General features: G+C 41.6%; 1 protein-coding gene and 1 long non-coding RNA gene across 4 annotated transcripts in view; one reads left to right on the top strand and one right to left on the bottom strand.

The window, feature by feature from the left end:
* The first annotated feature begins 508 nt into the window (after nt 1-508).
* On the top strand, nt 509-19,942 carry dusp3a (dual specificity phosphatase 3a). Of its 2 annotated transcripts, none has more exons than XM_069907381.1 (3): nt 509-691; nt 11,849-12,075; nt 16,386-19,942. In XM_069907381.1, the coding sequence occupies exons 1-3, from the start codon at nt 570-572 to the stop codon at nt 16,589-16,591; spliced, it is 555 nt and encodes a 184-aa protein (XP_069763482.1). In that variant the 5' UTR covers nt 509-569; the 3' UTR covers nt 16,592-19,942. The 2 variants fall into 2 exon arrangements, with proteins under 2 accessions (XP_069763482.1, XP_069763483.1); XM_069907382.1 differs by lacking the exon at nt 16,386-19,942 and adding an exon at nt 13,883-14,336.
* A 5,726-nt stretch (nt 19,943-25,668) lies between these two features.
* The window catches only part of LOC138747795 (uncharacterized), a 128,066-nt gene continuing 126,273 nt past the window's right edge, over nt 25,669-27,461 (bottom strand). For both annotated transcript variants that reach the window (XR_011347661.1, XR_011347660.1), the window contains one exon: nt 25,669-25,864. This is a non-coding gene — a long non-coding RNA (uncharacterized lncRNA). The remainder of the gene's footprint in view (nt 25,865-27,461) is intronic.

Genomic DNA, 27,461 nt, shown 5'->3' with positions numbered 1-27,461 from the left:
CACACACACACACACAGTTTCTGAAGGGTCTGCAGTGTTTTGGGGATGGATCCTGAAAAACAAAATCACCAGCCAAGGAAGGCAGCGTGAAATGCAACCATAAAGATCTCCAGCCAACAAAGAATTGCTGGGGATGAGTAGAACGGTCATCGGTTTCGGTTCCGAACCCTTTCGCACGGAAAGGACTCTCTTCCCCTCCCCTGCCTCTCTCCCTCCCTCTCTCTCTCCCTCCCTTCCTCTCTCCCTCCCTCCCTCTCTCTCTCTCCCTCCCTCTCTCTCTCCCTCCCTCCCTCTCTCTCTCTCTCCCTCCCTTCCTCTCTCCCTCCCCCTCTCTCTCCTTCCCTTCCTCTCTGTCTCTCTCCCTCCCTCCCTCTCTCTCTCCCTCCCTCCCTCCTTCTCTCCCGTCCTCAGGATCCGAAGACGAGACATGCAGGAAGTTTGACAGCGATTTAAGCCAACCTTGGCGTGGGGTGGGGGGGGGGGGGGTGGAGAGAGATCAGCTCCCCCCCCCCCCCCCCCCACCTTGTGCACCACACAGCCCCCAGTCCGACCAGCCGCACTCACGGACCATGTCAGAGCACCGGCTGATGGTGGAGGAACTCAACGAGCTTCTCGCAAACGACAGCGGCTTTTACAGCCTCCCAGCTCAGCATTGCAATGAAGTTTACTCCAGGATCCATGTCGGCAATGCGTAAGTGTTTTATTAATCGCTGGCTGCACCCTTAGACACCACAGTCTCTCTCGCAACACCCCCCCCCCCCCCCTCATCAGCAGGTCGATCGTAAGTATAATTGATCTAACAATGAGGCTGCTTCTCTGCTCTAGTTTCTCCCCTTCTGGATAGGAGAGAGATTTCCAACAAATCGAATGCCAATCGCCGTGGACAAAACACCAATATACACACAGTCTAAATATGTCCTCAATAGACAAGCATCTTCCATCAGCTTAGATATTCCAAATACCCTCAGTGCAAAGGACACCAGGCATAATGCAGACAAGCAATACATTTGCAGGACAAGTATGGATAAAATATACATTGGAGATCAATTGTTGCCATTGTTTTCGAACATGATGTTGAAACAAAAAGTGCACGTCACCTTTTCCCGGCAGATAATTTAAGATTCTACTTATGTCTGTGAAATGGGTGTCAGGATCAGAGAGGCGAAATTGCCCAGTCGGTTTCAGCTTGCATTGTCGCTACCGAGCAGAGGATGGAGGTTGCAACAATGGATTTTTTGTTTGTTGCATAAATTAAGCATCTGCTTCATGCCCATTTGCCACCTTCAAGATGCCATGTGCAATAGAAGAAGCTTTTGATGAGGATCTTACTTTAAAGGAAATTCCATGTTCAGTTCCTCGGGCCTCATCAGGGTGCTCTATGTTTTTCTTCCCCCCCTCCTCCCAAAGAAGTTAATGGAGAGGACAGTCAGGATCTTTCCCCCCGCCCACCCAAACCGGGTATAGCCCTTGATGTCCTGATAAATTTGGATAAAATGCCATGAGAGAATGTTGTCTTCCACACTGGAAGACAAGAATATTAAGGCGAGGGGGAGGTCGTTTAAGGGATCTGTGGGAGGGCAACGTTTTTGCATGGATTTCTGGAAAAGGAGTGTTGTTGGTGGAAGCAGATACAAAAAAAAGTAGCATTTAGTCTGATTGTACAAGGACCACCCAACCAAACCGCGTTCTCCGGTCCTCAGAGCAAAACACACAGACGTACGACCAGGCATAATGCAGACAAACAATACATTTGCAGGACAAGTATTCATCTATACAAATAAATAGATGTTGTTCATGAATATGAGAGTTTCGGATGGTTAGTTAGTGTGAGCGGTTCCTTTGGTTGTTTAGCATTCTCACTAAGAAACTGATCCTCAGCCTGGTGGTGCCAGCTCTGATATTCATGCATCTTTCCAGATGGGAGCAGCTGAAAGATGCTGTGTGGAGGGTGGGAGGGGTCCTCCATGCCTTCGTCAGACAACGATCCTGGGAGATCACATCAATTGGGGGGGGGTGCAGAGAGAGACACAAGTGATCCTCTCTGACCCTCTTATGGTCCTGTGGATTGACCTCCAACCCATTTTTCTGCAGTAACCCTAACACACTGTGATCCAGCCAGCCAGGATGATCTCCATAGAGCTCCTATAGACATAATGGTGGCCAGTTGCCTTGCCCGCTTCAGTCTTCGCAGGAAGCGCATTCGCTGTTGGGCCTTCCTGGCAAGTGAGGAGATGTTGAGTGTCCATGATAGGCTACTAGTTAAGTGAACTCCAAGGAACTTGGTGTTCTCCATTCCCTCTACTAGGGAGTTGTAAGAGAGCTATTTAGGATATGAATTTGAAGGAGACGGAGGGATGTATGGCAAGTGCAAGCAGCAGAGTTTTAGTTTGAGTTGGACATCCCGTTGGGTGCAGATATCTGGGTGGAAGGATCTATCCGGTACAGTTCTCTGATGGTTAGGGGAAGGGCTATCGTGATGGTTGATCTTAGGGTTGGTGTGCCTGGTGAGACCTGACTATTAATTACTACCCTATGATCCTATGAGAAAATGTACAAATGTGGGTTGCAAATAAGCAGTGATCAAACGTAGCCATGACAGTCACTTGGTATTTATGCTCTCACGTAAGACATGCTATTCTGTTGGGAAAGAAAGGGCAAAACTTTAACTGAACAGTGAATTTTACTCTGTGTCTATAACTCAATACAATTCTGGCAAACGGACTATAAGTGAAGTTTTAGCTGAGAGATTGGCTCTTAACTACAGCTTCACAGGCACAATATCACAGCTGCAGATACAGTAACAATATTTTAAAGCCATTTGGGCAGGTATTTCAATAGGAAAGGCAGAGAAGAGCAGGGCGGCTAATGCAGGCAAATAGGATTGGCAGAAGTAAAACATGAAAATCTGTAGACACTGTGACTGAAGTGAAAACACAATGCGGTAAAAGTAGCAGGTCAAGCAATGTTCTTTTTATTGCATAACCAGTGTTTTGGGGTTGAGCCCTGAGGTTAGCTGATTTCAGATTTCGGTTCTGTATGATTCTGTGAGGTGCAGTCTATCATACTTGCCCTGTGTTGAGTATCAGTTAGGACATTTTGCACAATGAATGAGAGACCTTTGAAGGCCTGGACATAGAATGCCCTCTACAGGTAGTTCTCAACTTATCACCTTGTTCCGTCCTGAGTGACCGGTCATATCTCGAAATGGGTGCAAGTCGAAAATTCACTGTATCCATTTTATCATTCGCCAAATAAAACATGGCGGACACCAAGGTCAGCTCTCGCGAGAGGTTGGCCACCATTGCCATAGACGTTATTTTTCACCCCAAAAGTGTAATTTTTATATTTATATTTTTTCTTTCATTTTTTTCAAATTCAAGTCCTATGTACAGATGGCCATAAGTTGCGTTGGTTGTAAGTCGGGGGACTACTTGTATTTGTTAAATAAAATAGTTCATTCAAAAACCATAGGATTAGGACAGAATTTGCATCATGCAGTGCATTGTAAATTCTGGACCTCTCTTTGGAATAATTGCTTAAAGTAATTTCAAAATACAAAATCAATAACATGACTCTTGATAATTTAAGCACTTGTAGTCTCTCAAATAAGTTGAAGGCAGGATTGATTAAGTAAACAGAGTTTCCATGTAATTATGTCAGATTATAGTTAATGCACACAGACATGGTGTTTTAAAAAAAAACCTGTTTTCCAAGAGAACGGTATTCTTTTGTAAGGTAGATAGTTTCTACTTCTGAGGTAGTATGAAGTTTTCACCATTGCTAATGCATTAATTCAAAATAGCTTTTCTTACCAGAGGGCGCTAGGAATTTTGATGATGGTCATACATTTAAGGTTCCAGTTACAATCATGGAGAATTTCTGTTTGAAATACTATGCTTTAGGGTTTTAAAGGGTTTAAATGATAAAATCTATTTCTGAAGATTGAAAAAGTAAACTCTTTGAAATCAGAGGCTTTGATAGGATGAATATAGAATCAACTATTTCTTCTGGTTGGAGAGTGAAGAAACAAAGGGACCCTATTACTCTGGACAACAAAGAATTTGCTTCCTGTATTTTATGGATTTTGGCCGCTAATCACAAAAATCACTTTAAAAGTTTTCTATCACATACTTTTCTTTTAGATATAACCTATTTTTGTGATTTTTCTGTCATATTTTAAGTCTATCAGTATATTGCCCACAAAGCAAACTGTTATAGTCAGACCAAGCAGGCCTGGGCCTGCACTCAGTGCAGATGCTATGCAAATGTGGTCTTAGGCCTGGGCCTACTTTGTCAGGATAGATGTAGACAGGCTATAAAAGCAGCTCACATATACAGATGCTGTGCATTACATTGATTATAGATTGAACGCATGTTGATGCACATGTTCTTTGGGCAATAGGACGGTGAGTGTACTCAGCAGCATTTATTGTCTTCGGGAAGATTCGATACAGTAGAAATGTCTGGCAATGTCGCAATAGCTCCGAGACATTCTGTTACATTTGTCGCTTAAAGGCTCAAAGATGCAGCATGACTGTAGTTATTAAGAAAGCCTATAACCTCTACTTCAGTTATAAAATTGGTGACCAAGACAACCCTGAGCTCCTCACATTTGTTGTGCAACATGTGCGGTCAACCTGAGAGCTTGGCTCAGAGATACATTATATGATTAAACATGTTAAATTCAATAAAACTTAATCTAATGTTTTTCCAACTCCCTACGTGATACAACAAATCTGAAAGGACCTTTGTGTTCAGCTTGAAGCTGTCTATCATATTCCCCAATTTCTGTTCAGGAAGCAAACCTTTTGGGGAAAAAAAATGTTGTCCAGTGTTATTAGAGCATCTCAACTGAGAAACAGAATTTTGATTCCTCTCCAAAATATGCTGAAGATGGAGGGTCAGTTGAAATCTGTGAGGCTGAAATTGTTAGATTTTTACAATGTGTGTATCAATGATTAGACAGCAAAGAAACATCTATGATCTGATTACAGACTATAGAGTGCAAATGGAGACGTTGTCTTCTTGTATTCCTCAATTGTTCCTTTAGTATTATCTCTCAGTTCACTCTCAACTCGGATCTATGATTCAAAAGTGCTGACTTGGGGTTCAGAGCAGCTGCTTGAAACAAAACCATAACAAGTACATCCTCTACTTTTAAGATTGCTCTATAATATTGTAAGTGGCAGAAAATCTAGCCACAAATATTGGTTGTAGTCGATAATCCATTGAATAATATAATTTGATAATTCATTTAAGCAGTAGAAGGAAAATCATGTGTCATTTACGTTTGTAAGGAGGGACTTCTTGTTTATCTCTTGTTTAGTTTTGCATGCAGCAGAGGACACTAAGAGGACATATGAGAGAGTACAGTACATGAAGGCAGATTGCAATTTATTTTAGCTGTAAGCATTCACAGCTGAATTATTGCACTGGGTCATCTTTCATAGATTAAAAATAGGTCCAAACACACTGGTGTTTGCAAATTATGTATAGGTATCTTCACACCATCTGTGACATTGGAGAAAAGCTGACATTTAGGTCAGTGACCATTGTGCCGTCCTCATTCTTCATTGGAAACATTAATTTTACGGCATATTAGTCCCCTCATTTTACTTACCATATATGCTCGTGTAATTGTCAATACCGTATAATAGTCGATCCCCACCCTCCCCCTTTTTTGGCCCAAAAATCAGGTGTTTTTGTACGACCCGTGTAAATGTCGAACCCCCCCCTCCCCCATTTTTGGCCCCGACAGCCCGCCCATCCGAGCTCCCAACGTTCCAGCAGCAGACCCTTGCCCTGATTGTCTGCCCATCTAGGCTCCCGACCCGCAGATTCTCACCCCGGCCATGCCACCCACCCATCTGAACTCCCGACCTGCCGCCTGGTCCTGGCCATCCAAGCTCCCGATGCCTTGAACAAGGAAGGTACTTCACGAGGTCAAACGTTTGACCCTTGTAAAAACCGATCCTCCGTTATTTGGCCTGAAAACGTGGTCCAAAATATCTGACAATTCCACGAGTATATACGGCAACCATGTTCCTTGCATTTTGCTACATCATTAATTAAGGAGAAAATTAAATCAAAGTAACCAGGTTTATTTAAGAATGTTCTTGCCTCTGACAAAGTACTAACGAGTTAGTTTGCCTCATAAATATAATTGTCAGCTTCTCCTATGTTCTCCTATGTTCATATGTTGGTTTGAGCTAATTACTTGTGGCTTAAGTTCAGAAGGTGTAGTTGGGGCACCCAATTCTCATTGCAATAGGAAAACCTTGAAAACCTATCTGCCTTTAACGTGTGGGTTTGGAAGGAATTACTGACTGCTTGTTAGAAGAAGAGGGAATCGTTCATCAGCTTGATGTTTACTTGATCACAAATACAATGACCTTTTTGAGACATAAATACAAATCCATTTTTGCTTTTTTTTTTCTGGGTCCCTAAATATCACACAGAGCATCAGAGAATAAAAGTGAGGGCTGGGGGCAGATGTTAATCGGTGCACTACTGGAACGGTCTCAGTTGATTGCTGATCCACTTTCCTTTTGTTTCTCACACCTTGTGGGAAACTGGTTTTCATTGGCATGAAGGGACATGCTGGATGATGGGGTTGTAGGCATTAATCCTTCACCTGACAGCTTCTTCTCCGAAGGGATCTTTAGTTTATAAGCATGCCCCACCATTGCATCTTCCATCAACTTGGATATTCAAAATGCCTCCTTCTCATCATGTACGTTTAAAGTGGAAGTAAGGAACAAAAAAATTATTCCAAACCATTCATGGATAAAATCAACAAAAACTGGCATCGAGGTGCAGAATGATAGAGGGATGCAGTGTGGAAACAGGCCCTTCAGTCCATTGTGTGCGTGCTGACCATCCATTCACACTAATCCCATATTTTTATGTGGTTAGAAATCATTCTCTTATGGCATGTTGAGATAGAGGCTGGGCCAGAGAGGCAAAGAGGATCAATCCTTGGGCAACGTTCTTCCCTTGCAGTTGCTGCTAGGGTGGGTTTAATATGTTTTTTTTAAAAAGGAACGTATGGTATGGGATAGCACAGCATCGAGGGCCAAAGGGCCTGTTCTATGTCACTCTATCAAGTCACTTTTAAACTCTTGAACAGGAAGATTATTCTTGAGGATTTCTGACATTCTATTTTTTTGGACCAAGATGGGAGTATTTGCACAAGTTGAAATATTTATTTCAAGGTCCGATAGTTTATTCTTCCCTTGATTACAATCATTTCAGCATGAATTTACGTTTGTACGAGGATTCTATTTACTGCTGTCGAGATTTATTGTAGCTGAAAGTTGCAGTGAATTTTAAAAATGCATTAGGACCAATATTGGTATGTCTTTGAAGTACGGTAGGATTCATTTATTATTTAATATTAGTAATATGGTCCTAGTTAAAATGTTACATCTGCCAGGAACACACACAACTAATTATAGAAATCGCGTCAGCTTGCAGTGGCAGACAGCTGCAGGTTTGCTGTGCCAACTGTGAGTGCAGTCCACTTGCTGAGCAGTCTCTGGAGAGACTATTAAACACACCCGACTTTTCACGACTCCTGCAGTCTTGGACAGTTTTTGGCAACGTGCAAAGAGAAAAAACCTTTGGGGGGGGGGTAAACAAACATCTAAAAGAAAATAAAAGAATTAAATCTTATTGCTAGCTACTCAGCATGGAACATTGCAAAATATCCTGAGGAAAACCAGAGGCATGTGGCCATTACGCACATTCCAGGAACCAGCTGCCATTTCGGAATCCATTGCCTTTTTTTGGGTAAATTTTTTGCAAGGATTTTTCAATTTCCTTTCCTCCCCACCCCAAGTAAGTAAGTTAGTTGTACTGCTTTTGGAAATAAGACCGAGATCCCCTGGTAACAGTGGAATGCTGCCTGTCATACAATAAGCCAAAATGACAAGGTAAAACTGGCCACTCAGTCACTGACCATATTTCGTATTTTCCTCGCAACATAGAAGGAGGCCTTTTGGCCCACTGAATTATGCCAGTTCACAGAGCAATCTCACCTCTTCCCCCCACCCCCCGCTCACAGTGTTCATAGCATACAATAATTCTACTGACACAGGGAAATTTACAGTGTCTTTTTAACCTGCTAATCCGCAAATATCCAGGATGTGGGAGGTAACTGAAGCACACAGTGGGACCTTGCAGAGTCACAGGGAGAACAGGCAAATTCCACACAGACAGCTCCCAGTGACAGGACTGAATCCTGGTAGCAGGAGCTGTGTGGCTGCAGCTCTAGTAACTGCATTGCTGTGTTGCAGTATCTTACAGTGGCTGTTGATTAACACTTTTAATCCCCAGAGCTCGCATTGCTTCCCTTTTGTGGTGGTCCACCACCGGCCTACTGCAGGGGGCAACCTCTGTACTTGCAGGAGTGTAAGGGGACAGGACAACACCTGGCCAGCTGTCAATCAGTCGGCCTGAAGGGATCAAGCCCTACCTGGTCGGTTGTCAATCACCCTCCGGGATATAAGCCTGTTCTGGCCTCCCGAGGCCTCACTCAGTTGCTGCAGCCACAGTCAGCCTGGCTCTGTGGAAGTCTTTGTGGATTAAAGCCTGATGTACATTCTTTATCTCTGAGTGTGTTCGATTCTGGCTAACAGTGCACCACAGCTTTGTTCTTCTTTATACACACTGCATGGTAACAAGCCCTTTCTGGCCAAGAGCCCGAATGACACCCAATTGGCCTACAACCCCAATATGATTTGACCGGTGGGAGGAAACCGGAGTAAGTGGAGGGAACCCAGGCAGACACGGAGAGAGAGCATGTACAAAATCTTTACAGACCTCAGTAAAGCATGAAAAGCTGCTTTCAGGTGGCCAGAAAACCCAACTGTAAAGCTACCTATTCTACCCCAATGCGGCTGTCGGGTGGCCACCTGAAAGTGGAGAACCCAGCCAGGAGGAGCATTTACCTCACCCTCCTCCTGTAGGTATATTCTCCAGCTCGGAGAATCTCCCATTGCACCTGAAAGCAGCAGTGGGATTACAGCCACAGTCCACAGGAGTCGGCGTTCGCTCGGACGCGGCTCTCCCTCAGCCGGCACGTTCAGGTGACAGAAAGGCGTCTTCTCTGCGGCCACCTGAATGTCCCAGGTACACTCCCCCAGCAGCGTCTGCCGGCGCATTATCTGCGCCCAAGCACCTGAAAGCGGCTAAAGTCTGCAGACACCATGGTTGAAGTAAAAACACAACGCTGGAGAAACTCAGCAGGTCAAACAGTGTCCTTTATTTAGCAAAGATAAAGATACATACACAACTGTTTTGGGTTGATGGTGTCTACATTTAACTATGACATTCTATACAACCACACCAGTAGTGCGAGTATAAGACAGCTTTAATAAGCTAATATGTCTCTCTGCAAGACAGACCTGGAAGGCTAGGCTGTAGCTCTGGACTGCTTTATGGACAAGGTCACCAGGATGACCCCTGATGGTAACCTTGATGAAGGGCTCAAGCCCAAAATGTTGCTTATGTATCTTTATCTTTGCCATGTAAAGTACACTGTTTGCCCATCTAATTGTGTTTTCCCTTACAGACAGTCCTGGATTGGAACCCCAGACCCGATCTGTAGCACTCTAACAGCGTAGTGCTAACCACTACTCCAACCATGCTGTGTTCTTCGTCCCTTTTGGATGGAGAGATTGAGGGCCTGATATCCTTGGCCTTCATGGCAGCTAATGTCCCAGTGACAGGACTGAATCCTGGTAGCAGGAGCTGTGTGGCTGCAGCTCCAGTAACTGCATTGCTGTGTTGCAGTGTCTTACAGAGACCACACAGTTAAGGGATGACACACAACAATAGAGGCATTACTGTGGTTGAAATCCCACTATAAACATTTTAGAGGTCACCATTAATCTATAGCTCTACTGGATCAGATACACAAGTACTGTGGCTAAAGAGCATGTGGGTTTTGTATCCTGACTTCCTGACCCCTATGTGTTTTTCCACCATCTACGTGCATCAGGAATGACTTCCACTTGTCTGGTTGAGTTCAGTGATGACACCACTGAAAAAGCTCATAGGTTTCCAGGACCCAGCAGCCCACTTTACCACCATAACTATTCATTTCCTCCACCACTCAAGCACAGTGGCTGCAGTGGGTGCCAGTGTACAGGACCCATTGCAGTGATTCACCCAGGCTACATTAACAGCAGGTCCAAAAGTACTCCCGCAACCCCCCCAACCTCAAGGGTTCAGGAAGATGAGGTTTCCCTTAAATTGTACACTGTGTGGACCAGGAATTAGTGACATTCCCTTGTCATTACTCGGTTTAGAACCTTACAGAAATACTGTGAAGGACTTTAATGATTCACCACCACCTTTTCAAGGCCAATTAGGGATGGGCCAGAAAGACTCAGGTCCTTTAAATTTAATAAATTTAGACATACAGCACGGTAACAGGCCCTTTCGGCCCATGAGCCCGTGCCGCCCAATTACACCCAATTGATCCACAACCCCCGGGGTGTTTTGAATGGTGGTTGGAAACCAGAGCACCCAAAAGAAACCCATGCCGGCACGTGGAGAACATGCAAACTCCTTACAAATAGCACCGGATTTGAACTCTGGTCACTGGTGCTATAACAGCATTGCGCTAACCTCCACGCTAATTGTGCCGTCCAAAGAATCCACGGTTACGAAAGAGTGGAAATACATTCCTATGGTAGTTATGTTTTTTTTTCCATCTGATAGAGTAACACAGCAAAGAAGCAGGCCCTTCAGCCCATCTTATCCATACTGGCCAAGTTACCTACGTGAGTTAGTCCCATTTGTCTGTATTTGACCCTTCTATGAAATCTTACCAATCCATGTAGCAGTTTTAATTTATTTTAAACATTGTAATTACAAGCAGGAATTTTTTTTTTATCCATTACAGTGAAAATCTTATTCTGGATGAAAATGTCAAAAATTTGAAAGCAGCAGAGCTTTTGTGATCTGTCTCTTCTGGGTGTACTTTGCTGCTGGTTCAGAGAGTGGGTTTTTGTTTAGAATTTGACATGTATTGTCACTGCGCCTGCTATTCGTCATTGCCTCTACTTTTGATCGTTAGGTTAGAAAAATTTGAATCTCGTTGCTATTAGACAGTAAAAATTCAAGTCACCTGTGTGGAGAATATTAATGCAGGAGCAGGTTTTGCAAGCTCTCTGTCTCTGCTTCCCTCTGATATGAAAGATCAATATTATTAAGGTTGGAGTGAAGGTTTACTCTATTTTACTTTCCACAGATGGTGCCTGAACTGCTGCATGGTTAGCATGGGGAAGCACGGTTAGCATGGTGACCGTAGTGGCTAGTGCAACACTGTTACAGTGCCAGTGGCTGGGGTTCCAGTCCAGCGCTGTCTGTAAAGAGTTTGTATGCTTGCTGGGTTTCCTGGTTTTCCTCTGTTCAAAACCTGCGGGAGTTGGAGGTCAATTGGGTGTAATTGGGCCGAAAGGGCCAGTTACTGTGCTGTATATCTAAACTTTTTTTTTTAAGTTTAAAAAAATATTTCCAGAATTGTCTACTTTGCATCTAGTTACCCAATATTTGCCATTATTTTGCTTTTTATTTCTAATTGAAACTCTGCCAAATCTAAACGCGATTCAAGGGTTTAGTTGCAAACTCAGACCTGGGGAAATTATTTTAACTTTCAAAGGTAATGCGGTGCAGTTGCTAGACATGTAAAACAAAACCAGAAGACGTAAGGAATTCTCTGCCTGTCTGGCAGCGTCTGTGCAGAAGAAAACATAACTGCTGGTTCAGATCGATGACCTCCAGCAGTAGTTTCAATGAACCTTTGTGGGACAAAGACTCTTAACCTTTTATTTTTCAGGTTTGTTGCACAAAATCTTATGAGGTTAGAGCGATTGGGGATAACCCATGTGTTAAACAGTGCAGAAGGAAACTCATTCATGCATGTTAATACCAATGCGGAGTTCTACGCAGGGTCAGGAATCACATACCATGGAATTAAAGCCAACGACACGGAAGCTTTCAACCTGAGTGCATATTTTGAAGAAGGTGCTGATTTTATTGAGAAAGCGTTGGCCCAAAAGGACGGTGAGTTAAAGTGGGGAACAAAACTGTTCTTCTGGATAATTTGCAGTTATATTGCTGAATCTGTCATCTCAGTTGCCAAGCATGTTGCATTAAATGCATTAAAAACCAGTTCCTTTATCCTGTAGCAGTAGATAATGCTATGTATCGAACTTAACCACAGCATCTGCAGACTATCTGATTTTACTCCATTGCCCCGTAGCCTTGCATTTAACCCAATGGTAATACTATCTGGGATTATTGGAGAATCCACCAAATGATTGAGAATTAAAGGTACAATGCATTGGCTCCGAAATACCTTATCAATGTTCAAATTTCATCTTGATGGCAAGGGGAGATTAAATTCAGTTAATTAAATAAATAGTGGAGTAATAAAAAAGTATAATTTAAAACTCATCAGGTTTTGTAGAGGGCGGCATGGTTAGTGAAGCTGTTGCAGCCCCAGTGACCATGATTCGGATCCTGCGTTGTCTGCAAGGAGTTTGTATGTTCTCCCCGTGGGTTTCCTCCGGCTGCTCCGGTTTCAAAAAATGTACTGGAGTTGTAGGGAAATTGGGCGGCACAGGCTCATGGGCCAAAAGGGCCTGTTACCGTGCTGTACTATGAAAAATTACATCACTGTCCAGCATTGGTTAATTCTGTGGTGACCTCTTATATAGCCAAGTGAACAACTCAGTTCAAGAGCAGTCATGGTGTTGAATGAAATCAAAGTTCTTCATTTATGGTAACTGGATCTGAATTGGAAGGAAATTAAGCTCCCATCTTAGATGTACCAAGTTTCTTTCAACTTCCTGTCCAAGTAACCTATTAATACTTGGCAACGTGGAGCAAAATTAAATGAGGCATTGAACTGAATTACACCAAATCTAAAACAACATGGTGACACTGAAGCAATATTCCTCTGTGTTAAGAATTGGCTCCAAGCTGATTGAATTCCACTCATGGAATGGTTTGTAATTTATGGGGATGTAAGAAGAATAATTGGATAATAGAGAAAGGGAAATAAGGAATCAAAAAGGTACAGGTCACCAGCAATTTATAAGAAATACCCTTAGATGATAATGGAGATTGATGATAGCTATTTAATTCTGAACTATGACCTTGTAATGATCTACACTTTCTGATGACCTGTTGATCATTTCCTCTGGAAAATGCAAGGAACCATCTTTCCTCTCTTTCTGTGATGAGAGGACTTTGATCAAATCCATTTCTAAAATACAGATAATATTTGGGAGAGGCACTGCTCAACGTTGGTTAAGAAATCAGAGATGTCGAGACCTATCAAGAAGCGTTTTTACACAAGAAATCATTTTAATTTCTAGGATGAAGTATGGTTTTTTTTAAAACAGGTTTTAGAGCCATGAGTTATTTTTGTTAAGAAATAATGAACCAAAGGAATAATAATCCGTAGCCATCCAGATTCTGATAAGGGCACAAGTGAAAACAGAATATGCTGGAGATGCTTATCATAATGAAAGGTCTTGGACCTAAAACACTAACTCAACGAGAGAATCTCCGCAAAAACTTCATGGCTTGCTGAGCTGAGCCCAGAATTTTCTGCTTTAATTTCGGACTTCCACCATTTGCAGTTTATTTGTCGCTTTTTTGATAAGTTTTGCATTTTGTAAAGTTGAATGCTGGTTCAGTTGTTTCAATGCTTTTCATTCATTGAATGTATCAGAAGTCAGTGCTGTGAATTTTGGACCGATGAGTAAGATGGTAAAATAGACACCATGCACGTGGGCACTTCCAACCTAATGGATTAAGAGCTCCCCATTTTAAATGCCATGTTTCTCCTTGTGCTTCATAGATTCCGTTTTGCAAACTCTGAGCCTGGAAATTAGGGAAAAGGTGGGGCAATTCAAGTTGGACCGAGAGAGAGAGAGTACATGTAGATCCACAGATTAAATGGAGAGCGATCACAAGAAATATTTTAGAAGAGATAGAAGAGACGACAGATGCTGAGACCTGGAGAAATATTATCAACTTGTTTTCATGACTGTTAAATTTTTACCAGCAAAATCTACATTGTTTCAAGTATGATCAACAAACTAATGCAATACGGGTATCTTGACTATCAATTGGTCTTGACCGTGATATTTCTTTGTCATTGTTGAAGAAGTAATCTCACAAGTAAATGTGCTCCTGATGGTGAGATTAATGACTCTGGTCTCAATTAGGGTGTAATTGGTCCAAAGTCACTTGTGTTCATGTAAAACATGTCAAGTTGCAGATGTTTAAACTTTTAAGTGGTTTTGGAGCAGTGAGAGTTTTTTAACATTAAGCAAAATAAAAAGTGATTGAAATTGAAAAGACTGGGGCCAAATGTCAGTCTAGATTCATTTAATAGGTAGCTCAGATCTACCAATAAATAGGGAGTTATTGATCAATGACTAACTGCCGACCCTTGAAGTTCCATAGTGTTATCAGTGTCGAGTTCCGATTGGAAAATTAACAGAGCCAGCAAAATAATGGCTGTGATCAGAGGCCGGACTTCTTGTGGAGAGTGATATGCTTCCTGACATCATAAGACTTTCCGCCATCTGGCAGGCACAAGGCTCTTGTGATGGAGTATTTCCCACTTGCCCGGATGAGTGCAGTGCTAACAGCCCTCAAGAACGTTAACACTAAATAGTCATTCTCTCGATTTCTGCCATATAATGGCTATCCAATATACTGTCTTCAAAATGCACTGCAGTTTCTCAGCCTAAACAGCCACGTCAAGGCCCATGACTTCCAAGAAAGACAAGGGGAGCAGGCTCCCGTAGTCTTTGCTATCTTGTGGGTTCCTTTCAAAGCTTGGAAATAGTGCGGGTCCTTCGTCTTCAATGTGTTCAAATGGTGATACTGTCTGGCCACCAGCACCGTGGGAATACCACATCAGGAACTTCAGCAGTTCGAGAAAGCTGCTTATATCTACTTTCTCAAGGGCAATTAGGAATGGGAAATAAATCATGATCTTGCCAGCAATATTCAGATCCTGAGAATGAATTAGAAATACACTGTTTCTTTTTGCATTGATAAATGTTGTGCTTACTTTGTTTACCCTTTGAACACTATAAATACCAAAATAACATCTATTGCTTGGTAATGGGAGATATACATACAGACATGCAGCATAATAAAAGGTCCTTTTGGCCCACTAGCCCATGCTGCCCAATGACACCCAATTGACCTGCACCCCAGTACATTTTTGAAAGGTGGGAGGAAACCGGAGCAGGGGGAGGAAATCCCCTCAGATATGGGGAGTCCATACAAACTCCTTACAGACAGCACTGGATTCAAACCCCAGTCGCTGACGCTGTAACAGAGTTGCGCTAACTGATAAGCCGGTCGTCTTCAAACTTTTCCTTTTCACTCACATACCACTTTAAGTAATCTCTATGGTATAAGTGCTCTGTGATTAGTAAGGGATTGCTTAAGGTGGTATGTGAGTGGAAAGAAAATGTTTGTAAACCACTGTTGTAATCGTACCTCATTGACTCATTATGTGCACGGTTTCATAACTCCAAAGGAAATGGGCCAATGACAATTTTTCTCAAGCAAAATATTTCAGTAACAATTGGGCCTAGAGCAGTGGTTCTTAACCTTCCCTTCCCACTCACATACTACCATAAGTAATCCCTATGCCACAGGTGCTCTGTGATTTGTAAGGGATTACTTAAGGAGGTATGTGAATGAAAAAAAAAGTTTGTAAACCGCTGCACTGAACTAACCCACATTATCTTCTTTAATTATTTCAGAATCAGGTCTTTTATTCAAAGGTAAGTTGTAAAATGGTGCAGGATCCCACACTAATAAACATCCTCCAAGCTCTCCAGACACGCAAGCGGAGCTTCTCACACGTACCTTTGGCCTGCGTCTGATTAACATTTTGTTAACGTTGCAAAAATAAGAAGGGCATAGTCTATTGAAATGGGTAAGAGTGAAGATGATGGGCATCAAAAAACAAGTAAAAATGTGCAGGAGGAGATGAGCGTAGAGCTCGTCGAAAGAATCAAAGACTTGTTGATCCAAACCAAGGCTTTTATTAGCAAAAGACAGGAGCTCTTCACAGGTGGCCGACCAGTCCGGAATGATCCAACCTGTCTAGGGACACAACCCTTTAAGGCCCAGACAGTAGGCGTGGCTTAGCTCTCAGCCAATCGCTGTAAGCACAGTCTAGTTACTGTAACTATATATACTATATACATTGGTGATAGATCTGTACTATCACAATGAGCGGTTACAATTTTAGCTGCTGACTGGAAGCTGATTATTTTGTTGATTGGCAGGGCATCAGAAGCTAATTGCATGCTCTTCCTCTTCCCCAGGACGAGTGTTTGTTCACTGCCGTGAAGGATACAGCCGATCGCCTACTCTTGTGATTGCCTATCTCATGCTCCGTCACCAGATGGATGTCAAAACAGCGCTCCTAACCGTCCGTCAGAAAAGGGAGATCGGTCCAAATGATGGATTCCTGCGACAACTCTGTCAGTTAAATGAGAAACTAGTTAAGGAGGGTAAACTGAAATCTTAACCATTTTGGAAGTAGCCAGTGCCTGATTGGGATTAATAGATGCCCAAAGTTTCAATGTAGCAAATGTTCTGTGTTGAATTTAGGGCTTGGACGGAGTTTACTTTTTTCAATAATTTCTTCAGTGGGATTGACTTTGTTCATAGGAATTTAGAAAAAGAGAAAGACATCAGCAGGCCCAACCTGATCTATAACATTTCTCCAAACTTCATAGCTCTCTTGATGCAATTGGAACTTTGGATTGTAATGTAGGAAGACTTCTTGGTTTATTTTGCTCAGTTATTGCAACAGGTTGCAGCTAATGAGGTGAATCAGTTAGAAATACCCTTTAAGAGCATTTTAATGCTTAAGATTTGCTGTTAGCTCATTTACTTGGGCTTGATGCAGTTACCATCTGAGTATTAGATGTCGACGAACTTCCCCATGTTACAAAGTGGCTACTCTTTGGGAGTGCTTCATTGGCCATAAAGCACCCTGCAAAGGATGTGAAGGGTGCTTTTTAAATGGAGCTCTCTCTCTCTGTCTTTCACCTCACCTAAAGGCTGCAGTGTTCAGAGTTATTGACAGGTCAGCACATTGTGCCACAAAGTATCAAGCTCTCCATTGATTCTGCATCAGACGATAAGGGTTTCCCAGCCACTCTAATTTGGATTTTTTTTTAACCATGGATAGAAATTTGGTTCTTCATACACTTTTACATGGAATCAAGAGATATAGTAAATACATTTGCCTATCATTGCAAATTTTAAAAATCTGAAGGGTCTCAGATGTATGTTTATTTTTTCCAAAGAATCTGCCCAATCTGCTTAACATTTCCAGCATTTTCTGTTTAAACTACACTTGTCTTCAATTCTAAGAAAGTAAAAACTCTCATTAATATTTTGACCAACTCTTTTGGATGTTTTCTTTCTATGCTCTTTAAGTGATGCATTCTTACATGTACCTAGGTACATGTGCATTGTAATAAAAGCATTCATGTAATCATTAAAGTACAGGCAGTTAATTCTCTTGTTCACATCTTGCTAGTGGGTTTGGTGTCCTTGAGCTGAAATAATTGAGCCCAATACCACTAGAGTGATTTAAATGTTTTAAATTTAGACATACAGCACAGTAACAGGCCATTTTGGCCTACAGATCTGTGCCGCCCAGTTTACACCCAATCAACCTACAAACCTGGTTACGTTTCGAACAGTGGGAGGAAACCAAAACCCTCATAGACACAGGGAGAACAGACCAACTCCTTAAAGATAGTGCAGGATTTGAACCCTGTCCTGAGCGCTGGTGCTATAAAGACGTGGCACTAACTGCTACACCAGCTATGAACAAATGTATCCAAACCAGATCTTGTTATACGGTAAAATCCCCATTATCTGGAATTCAAGCAACCGGCAAAGAAATTGCAGAAAATAAATAGGTTAAAAAAATGAAAGTTTAAAATTGGCGCCCCCTTGTGGTTAGTTCACCAATTATGCATCACGCAATCTCAAGCCACCAGCAAATACACTTAGCCTCCATAGGTGGCGGCTACTGGGTTTTTTTTTACTGTATTCTTATTTCATATTACTTCTCATCAGCTCCCATTTTGATGCTTTATAAAATGTGATATTAACAAATTTGCTGGAGAAGCTAATCCCTTATGATAAAGCTCCTTCTATAGAGAAAATCCAACAATGCCTCAATATGTTACTTTGTCAATTTTTGAGAAAGCTTTGTTTCCAGCAGAGAGAATTGTAAAATGAAGTTGGAAAGGTAGACAGGACACATTGCAGAACTGTTGAAGAAAATTGGAAAACTGCTTGGTCCTTGCCATATTTAACTGATATGTATTTGCAAGATGTTGTAATTATTTCTATGTCTGGAAAGTCTGTGTATTGAAGACTAGCAATAAGATGCCTTTCATATTGTCAATTGTTCACATACTTCAACATCACAGGCTTCATCTGAATCTCGCATGACCTAAACCTGCATTGCAGATGCTATCAAAATCTCTGCTATTTGTCTGCTCAAAATTCATGTTCAGTGTTTATGTCCGCTAAATGCACAGAGAAAAATAATTCTCAGCAGCTTAGTAAAACGAAGATCCGAAAGGCGTTCAGTGTGGAAAAGCTGTATGATATTTGGTGTTTTAAAATATGAGCTTGCCCACTGGCTAAGGGGTGCACGCAATCCCTGGTTTTTGAGCTCCCTTGTACGCCCAGGTTCCACTGCTCAGTAATAGTTGAGTACTGGAACTCGTTCATCTCAACTATGAGCTGGAGAAGGGAAGATTTCCCACATCCGCTCGCTGTCCGAAGACGTGTGTCGATGGCCTCTTGAAGGTTTTGAGCAGGCTCAGCTGGCATGTGAAGAATTGCTGCTTTGGGGGTGTATCCCCAGTAACTTGTGCCCAATTAAAAAAAAGGAAAGTTGAGAATCATTTGGAAGGTGTGTGGAAAATGAAAGTTAAGGTACAATTTTATTCAGTTGCCAATGTTTTGCATGGACTCACAAGTGTATTCGTACATTTGTGTAGTTGCTGTACTTAATTCATAGGAAGGCTCCTTTTGGATCACATTGTGGCTGAAAATCCACATGCATTTATTACCTCTAATAAGTTGAGCAGAATGAACCATCTGCAAACAGGTTTGGGATCCTTCTTTTGTCTTGCAAGGTTCTGTGACTGTCATGATTCCGATAGGTTTTCCCTCATTGCCCAACAAAAGAGACCTAAACGATTGTTGCAGCTTGCAAAAAAGTGTAAAGGTTGAAGCTACGATAATATTAGTAAGAATGCAAATGGTCTGGGACTTGGTACCAGGTTTGCGAGGTGGGCAAGACTGCCTACTGTTCATCACTTTGAATATGTGGGTTTACTTTTTGGTCTCTGAGAGGAAAGAGAAAAATATAATGAATGATGCTGAAGTATTTAAAACCATGCGGTAAACCTTCCTGCCACAACTGTGTAGATCAACTGTGTAGTTGTAGACAAGGCCTTGTTCGGCTGCTACTAACATTCAGATTTGTTGCACTGTGGATTCACCATTCTTCACCATTCCACAGGAAAAACCCTCCCTCCCAATCCTCCTGGAGATTTTAAGGAAATAGTGATAATGAGAATTATAATTTAACCGTCATTATATTAATCACGAACCACAGAAAGAAAATATTAATAAACAAAGGAAAATTTAACACGGACAGGATCTTGCCAAGACCTATAGCAGAATTTGAAGTGTGGATAACATACTGCAGCCTCTCGTGTGTCTTGAGTTTTCCCTGTTCTTGGGTTTATATTATAAAAGTGTGGCTGGGCATTTTCAGTTCTTATTCATGTTTGGGAAAATTGGTTTATTTTGATTATTAAAAATCTTCACAAGATGCATCTGTTTTGGTGTCTATAAGTACAATGTTGAATGTATTGGTAACATTTGGTTTTTTAAAATGTTTGCCCGATGACTAAGTGAATGCACGCTATTCCTTGTGCAGTATTGAAGTTCATAAACTCATAAAGCTTTGAGTTACCATATTTGATGGCATTTAGGACCCCCCCTTTTTTTCCCCCAAAAACCAGTTGTAAAAATCACCCTGGGTCTTATATGTGAAGGTGACGTTTTGGAGAGCATGGTATTACTGCCTGCCCCTGGCAATCAGGGAGGGAGTGATCCCCCAATGTCCAGGGCCCAGTGTCAGGGAGGGAGGGAGGGACCCCCCACCCCAAGCACTACTGCTTCTAACCTTAACCCCCCCCCCTCGAGCACCACTGCTCCTAACCTTAATCCTAACCCCCCCCCCCCAGCACCACCGCTGCCCCTAATGCTCTCCTCCCCCCCCCCCCCCCCCAAGCGCTGCCGCTATTCTGGACATAGAAAGTACACTTACCTTTTCATCCTAACGTTGCGTCATCAATGATATAACACCAAATAAAACATGGTGGTCACCAGACTAGGTCTCGTGTGACTTGGCCTACCCGTAAATTCACTGAAAAGTAGACCTACTTACTCATTAATACACTAAAACATGTACACTAAAAATTTTAATTCTTAAAAATTCTTAATATTCCCTGATGAAATTAAGGAGGAAAGGTACCTCTACTCCAAATTCAGCTGGCCAATAGTAGTTGAGCACTAGAAATTTTCCATGGTAACCGTGAGCGGAAAAGAACACTCTCACTCCAGTTCACTGTCCACAGGTTCAGGTTGGAAAGCCTCAATTCGAATTCAAAGAGTTGAGTAAGTACACGAGCAGACCAAGGTTCAAATAGACTGATGATTATTGCTGGAACAAAAAGAATTACAACAATTTTGCTTCTTAAAAAAAAATTGGAGATTATGATAGACAACTTCAAGCTGAACACACAGATAATTTCAGATTTTCTGTATCACATTAGATTAGAAAAACATTAAATTAATTTTTATTGAATTTAGCATGTTCAGTCATGTAATGACGTTGACACACTGCGTTAGTTCAACTGACCTAAAAATCTTTTCCCGCTGATTTTTCTTTGTATTCTTTGTACTCAGCATCTGATGCTTCTCATGTCAATGTCCCACATTGGTGGGTTCTGCTGCCCTGATACTACTTTTCCATGGTCACTATGTCCTGGTGAAACCTTTCACCTTGTTCCTCACTGACTGAACCAAGATCAGTAGGGAAGCCATCCAAGTGCAAATGCAGAAAATGAATTTTCAATGGCATGTCGCAATTCACGGTTTTGCATGCTTGAAGTATGTTTAAAATATGACAGGATTGCTTATATCTTAAGAGAAAACGGAATGTGATAGGAAAATTTAAAGGTGGTTTTTGTGATCAGCAGGCCAAAATCCATAAAATGCACCCAAATGTGTTCATAAAGCAAAATCCTCATTGTCCAGTGTTATTACTTGGAAGAAGTATCCACAGAACCCATAAAACTGCAGACCTGGATGCCTAATTAAAGGACAAAATGAGAACAATTTGGATGGTGTGAGCAAATGAAAGTTAAAGTACAATTCCATTCAGTTTCTGATGTTTATTTTACTTGACTTTATGCTTATAGTCAGACTGTGTGGTGCTGCATTTAATTCATGTGATGCTCTTTAAGGATCACATTGTGGCTAAAAATCCACATGCATTATATCTCCAGCAAGCCAAGTGGAGTGAACAGTCTACAAACATGGTAAAGCTAGTTTCAGACCTTTCATTTGTTGAATGTATTGATAACCTTTCCAAACCATATTTTAAGAGTGTTTGAATCAAGCATTGTCACAACATTTACATCAGCCCAGTTCCTTTCTAGAAAGCTCCCCCACCCCTGGATTAGATCTCAGCCTGTAACCCATTCCCAGGCATCTGTTATTCTACATATATAAACCCCTGAACGGGTGGATTAGACCTCAGCCTGTAACCCACTCCCAGGGATCTGTTATTCCATACATAAACTTCCTGAACCATTGGATTAGATCTCAGCCTGTAACTGACTCCCAGGGATCTGTTGTTCTATATATAAAAATCCCTGGAATGCTTGGATCTGATCTTAGCCTATAACCCATTCCTGGGGACTCGCCCAGTACATTTCTTCTCAAGTTTGACCATCATCAGAATAGATAACAAGGAACTTACAGTACAATTGCAACTTAGAGCTTTCTTCAAGTGTTTAATAGATCACCAGCCTTGCAACGCATCACAAATAATTTGCCAAAATCTGTAGCAAGTTCTTGCTATCAGGACGGAACAGTTAGCGAAACAGGTGCGGCAGGGCTGGTGTAGCGGTTAGCGCATTACTGCTACAGCGCCAACAGTCGTGACCAGGGTTCGAATCCCGTAATGTCTGAAGGGAGTTTGTACCTTCTCCCCAAGTCTACGTGGGTTTCCTCCCACCATTCAAAATGTGCCGGGGGCTGTAGGTCAATTGGGTGGCACCGGCTCGTGGGCTGAAAGGGCCTGTTGTCGTGCTCTATGTCTAAATTAAAAATAAACCTGTCATACAAAGAGTTTTTGCTGTGGTTGTTCTGTTGTGTAAATAAGTTGAAGTTTGCAAACCTGCTTGTGAGAAGCAACGTGGTTAGAGTAGCAGTTAGTGCGACGGTCTTAAAGCGCCAGTCGCCCAAGTTTGAACCCGGCACTGTCTGTAAGGAACTTGTACCTTCTCCCCGTATCTGCGTACATTTTCTCTGGGCGCACCCAGTTTCCTCCTACCCTCCAAAACGTTCAGGGTTTTAAGTTAATTCGGGTGTAATTGGACAGCGGAGTTTAAATGGCTTCTGTAAATAAAATTTTTTAAAAATTAAACATCAGCTCAATTCAAAGTGTTTCTACACAAATTCAGGCAGCTTCCTTTGCCTTTTAGATGTATTGTGGAGAAGTTGAGACGAGATGTTTAAAGTGGACATCTGTGTGGGTATTCTGAAATCCAACTGATGGATCAGCAGGTCATCACTGAAGCGACAGCTCACGTAATTATTTCTTTGGCACGGTGTCCGTTTTCCTTAAAGGAAGTATCCACTCTTTTATCACCATGTCTCTACCTTCAATACCCCATCATACCACTGAACACATTTTAAAGACATGAAAATCAAAAGCCTGCAGATGCTGATAATCCGGAATAAAAACAGAAGGCTAGAAATAGTCGGCTAGATAGCATCTGTGGACAGATGCTGAACTATGAACAGTGTTTCTCTTTCCTTGAAGGCTGCTTGACCCTGTTGAGTATTTGCAACAATTTCTGCTCTTAGTCCCTGAAGAAAGTTGGAATTTGTCCACTGTTTGTATTGTTGAAAGCCAATCACAGCATTCTGAAAGCAAAATGTAACTTTTGCATAGTTCTTATTGAATTACCATATTAAGTTTTATGGGCAAAAAAAAAATTACAAGTGCGTCTTTGAGGATGTTTCTTAAATTGTTTTGGTAAAAACTGAAAAATTCAATGACTATTTAAAAAATCACACATATTTCACCTTTTTCGCCTTACTTCATCCCATGGAGAAAGAACACTTTGTCAGAAGCTGTTGGTGATCATTTTTTAAAAATCTATGGTGCCTGTGATGTCGCAGGCCGAGTTAACAACCCTTTGGAGTTTTTCTAGTTGTTGGCATTTCCATACCAGACAGTGATGCAACCAGCCAGAATGCTCTCCACGGTTCACCTGTAGAAGTTTTCAAGATCTTTGGTGACATTCCGAATCTCCTCAAACGCCTCACAAAGTATGGCCGCTGGCGAGCCTTCTTTGTGATTGCATCAACATTAAATATGAATCCTGTTCTCACAGTGGTTAAGGGGCCTACCAGACCCAGTGAAGTCTTTAAATATCCCATGCTGGAGATGGCCTTGAGTCCTTCCTCAAACTGGCTTCAACCGCACATCCCTCCCCCTCCCCCCATCACCATTTAACCTCAGCACCATCTCAATGGTTCATAATAATACACCTCACACTGCCACTGTCAACCAGTCGTGAACCTCTCTCCCCTTCTGATCTGATGACTCTTCCTGGCCATCTCTCCACTCTGCTTCAACCCACACTCTCCACCTCCTTGTCAGCAGGTCATCCGCAATATACTTGAGTTCATCAAGAAAGTCTGCAGATGCTGGGGTTGAGTGCAATTCACAGGCGTGCTGGAGAAATTCAGCAGGTCACGAAGCAAATGGCAACCTTTATACACGAACTCCACTCACACTGCAACGATGGAGTGAGTGGAAGTCTTTGTATCCATTAAATTTACAAGATACCTCAGTGACTGCCCAGCACAAAATAATGACTGAATAAGAGGTCTTTTCAAGCACAGAATAGTACTTTCCCGGTTTCTGCTAGCCTATTCCCCATTCTCCCTCTCTTCCCCATCCTTTGCTCCATTCCTCTTCCCTCTCTATTCACAGAGCCATCCCCCCCTCCCCCTGATCGCTGGTGTCCCCTCCCTCCATTATCTACCTATTACCTCCTGCATGTGGGACTGTCCTTCTCCCCACCATTTAATCCAGGTGCCTGCCTAAATTTTGCTCACACCTTGATGAAAGGCTCAAGCTGGAAACGTTGGTTATGTACCTTTATTTTTGCTATATAAAGTACACTCTTCGTGCTGAGTTTCTCCAGCTTTACTTCAATCCACAGTGACTGCAGACTTTCATTTTTTACTCCTATAGATCAATTTACCAGATTTACCTAATATCTTTACCAGATTAGGTTGGTTTAAATTAATTGAGCCGCACACCTCAATATTAGCGTTTTATATTCTTCCCTTAGTAACCTCAGTAGTCTTAGTTTATGTTTTTCAGAAAAAGATTAGGCCTCAATGGGAGAAATGGTTTATATTGCACTGCAGTGACTTCAAGAAGGCAGCTGTTCCCAGCTCTGTGTGTGTGTCTGAGAGTGAAGAGCAACAAATGGACATAAGACTAGTTTGAAAGGACTAAGATCCAGGAATGACAAACAGTTAAATGGGGATTTTGCCAATGGCTGTCTATTTTAGTGACATTTTTACCCAAATTAGTTGCCGTAGTCAATAAAAGAGGGCAATTTTATTTATTTGAATCCCTTTATGATCCCTGATTTTCAGTCACACAACATGGCACCCAGGTTATTTCAAAATTGATTGGTCTAAAATGTATTCAAGTGTGTACATGAACATGATCACCATTGTAGTTGGATTGCAAAAGGTTGGTTGGCATGCAAGATGATACAAGAGACAGTTTGTCTTCCTAATATTTGCTAACACTGCAATGCTCATCTGTTTGATACTAAAAGCTCAGATTTCAGATTCAGATTTATTGTCAGAGTACATATATGACATCACATACAACCCTGAGATTTCTTTTTCCTGCGGGCGCGGCAGAATGACCACTAATTGGTAGTGCAATAAAAAAACAGCGGGAAGTGTATATATGTAAACAAAGAACTGTAAACAGATGACAAACTGACGGTGCAATGCAGAGAGAATAAAAAGAAAATCAATAAAGTGCACAAGTAAATCTTTAAAGGACTCTCTGTCTGAGTTTATCGTTGAGGAGTGTGATGGTGGAGGGGCAGCTGCTCTGCCATGTGATTCTGATAAATAAGGTTGGCTGAGGTCACTTTTCCTTCCAGTCATCAGCGGAGGTTTCAGATCGTGAAAAGGAATAAACTCTGAAATAAATAGTTTTCTAGATATTCCAGCTGTAGAGTTTAATCATTTTTGAAGAGAAAACTGTCAGATTGAAATTAACACTTAAATAAGCCGATCACGGTCTGAACTTTGATAACTGTAGTTTGTCCAGCTTGTTCATCGGAGGATGAGGCAGCCCCCATGCTGAGCGACAGAGGTGACAGGATAATGTGCTGGGCCATACGCATTTCTGTAAAAGCAAATATAACAGTTTGTAGTGAAGAAAATGGGAGGTCAGATGCAAGAACACACACGAGAGGCATTAATGTGTGTTTACCTCTGATTGCCGGTGAAACCGACCATTCAACTTATGCGAATATTTGTCAGTTTACTATTCTCCCTTTACTATGCCCAGTTTGCTTTATTATTGTGAACGTACAGACCTATCACCAATGTATATAGTGTATATAGTTACAGTATCTAGACTGTGCTTACAGCGATTGGCTGAGAGCTTAGCCGCGCCTACCGTCTGGGCCTTAAAGGGTTGTGTCCCTAGCCAGGTCAGATCATTCCGGACTGGTCGGCCACCTGTGACGAGCTCCTGCCTTTTGCTAATAAAAGCCTTGGTTTGGATCAACAAGTCTTTGGTTCTTTTAGGTATTTTGGGCAGCTGATCATGAAAATTACCTTAAAATGTTCCGATCTTGTATAAGTATTATTTTAATATAACCTATTTTTGTGATTTCCTCTCATATTTTAAGTCTATCAAGCTACAAAACCATGAAGTACAACGTGTCATTCACCGGACTGGTCGGCGAGCTCCTGCCTTTTGCTAATAAAAGCCTTGGTTTGGATCAACAAGTCTTTGGTTCTTTCGACGAGCTCTACAATTATAAAATATTTATATATCCAAATATTATAATATAAGCAGCTTTGTTCCAGTATAAAGATACAAACAGGACTTTATTGCTGTAAGAGGGGACTTCAACCTAGCTGAAAGTCCCTGCAACATGACAAAGGGATGATCTGGTTTGTCTTCCTCTGTTTGAAAAGTCATTCAATGTGTTTGCAAATATCCTTAACGTCAGGAAATTCTTGCAAATGTAATTTCGAAAGGAAACTGTTCAGTTACGTGTCCAAAAAAACAGCGATCCTCTGTATAACAATTGAACACGCACTGCAGTTTAATTAACGTTTTAGTTCCTTTGCATTTTTTAATATTTTCAGCAAAAGTCATTAATGAGTGATCTATCAGTGAAATGGATGTGCCTGACGTTTGTGTTAAATAAGTCCATTCACTAATCCCTGTTTGCAATTGTACTTGTAAGAGAATTACACTTACATTCCATTTGATTTGTTTCTCTCTTTACAACTCCTGTTGAAGCCAGTTAATTTCCTATTTACATTTCTGGATTACTATGGAATTACATCATTTCATTTAAGTTAAAATCATGATCTAGAAACAATAATAGGTATTACATTTGATGAGATTATTTCACAAGTGTAAAACTTAATACATCATTCCTCGATTTACAAAAGGAATATTTCATTAAAGAGAGTGAAATAAATTGAAAATGCTCTCCTAGGTGAGAGGTTCTGGGAGATTCAGTTTTATTTTAAGAATTGAGGAAAGATTCAATAAAAATGTACAGGTTAAGAGTTACCTCCCATTCATACTTGACAAGCAAAATACATCCCATCGTTTCCATTGGAGCTTTATTTTTGGATCTACCCAGAGGACCTCTTGTTCTGGGACCCATTTCCAGAGCTGTCCTGTTGAGACACCTCTTTCAGTCTTATTTTTCCACCTGGCTTTCATTCCTCTTCCTTTCCGACCACTTTCAGAA

The sequence above is a fragment of the Narcine bancroftii genome, chromosome 12 (genome assembly GCF_036971445.1).
Source record: "Narcine bancroftii isolate sNarBan1 chromosome 12, sNarBan1.hap1, whole genome shotgun sequence".
NCBI classification, from domain to species: Eukaryota; Metazoa; Chordata; class Chondrichthyes; order Torpediniformes; family Narcinidae; genus Narcine; species Narcine bancroftii.
This window is presented reverse-complemented; position numbering and strand designations above follow the sequence as displayed.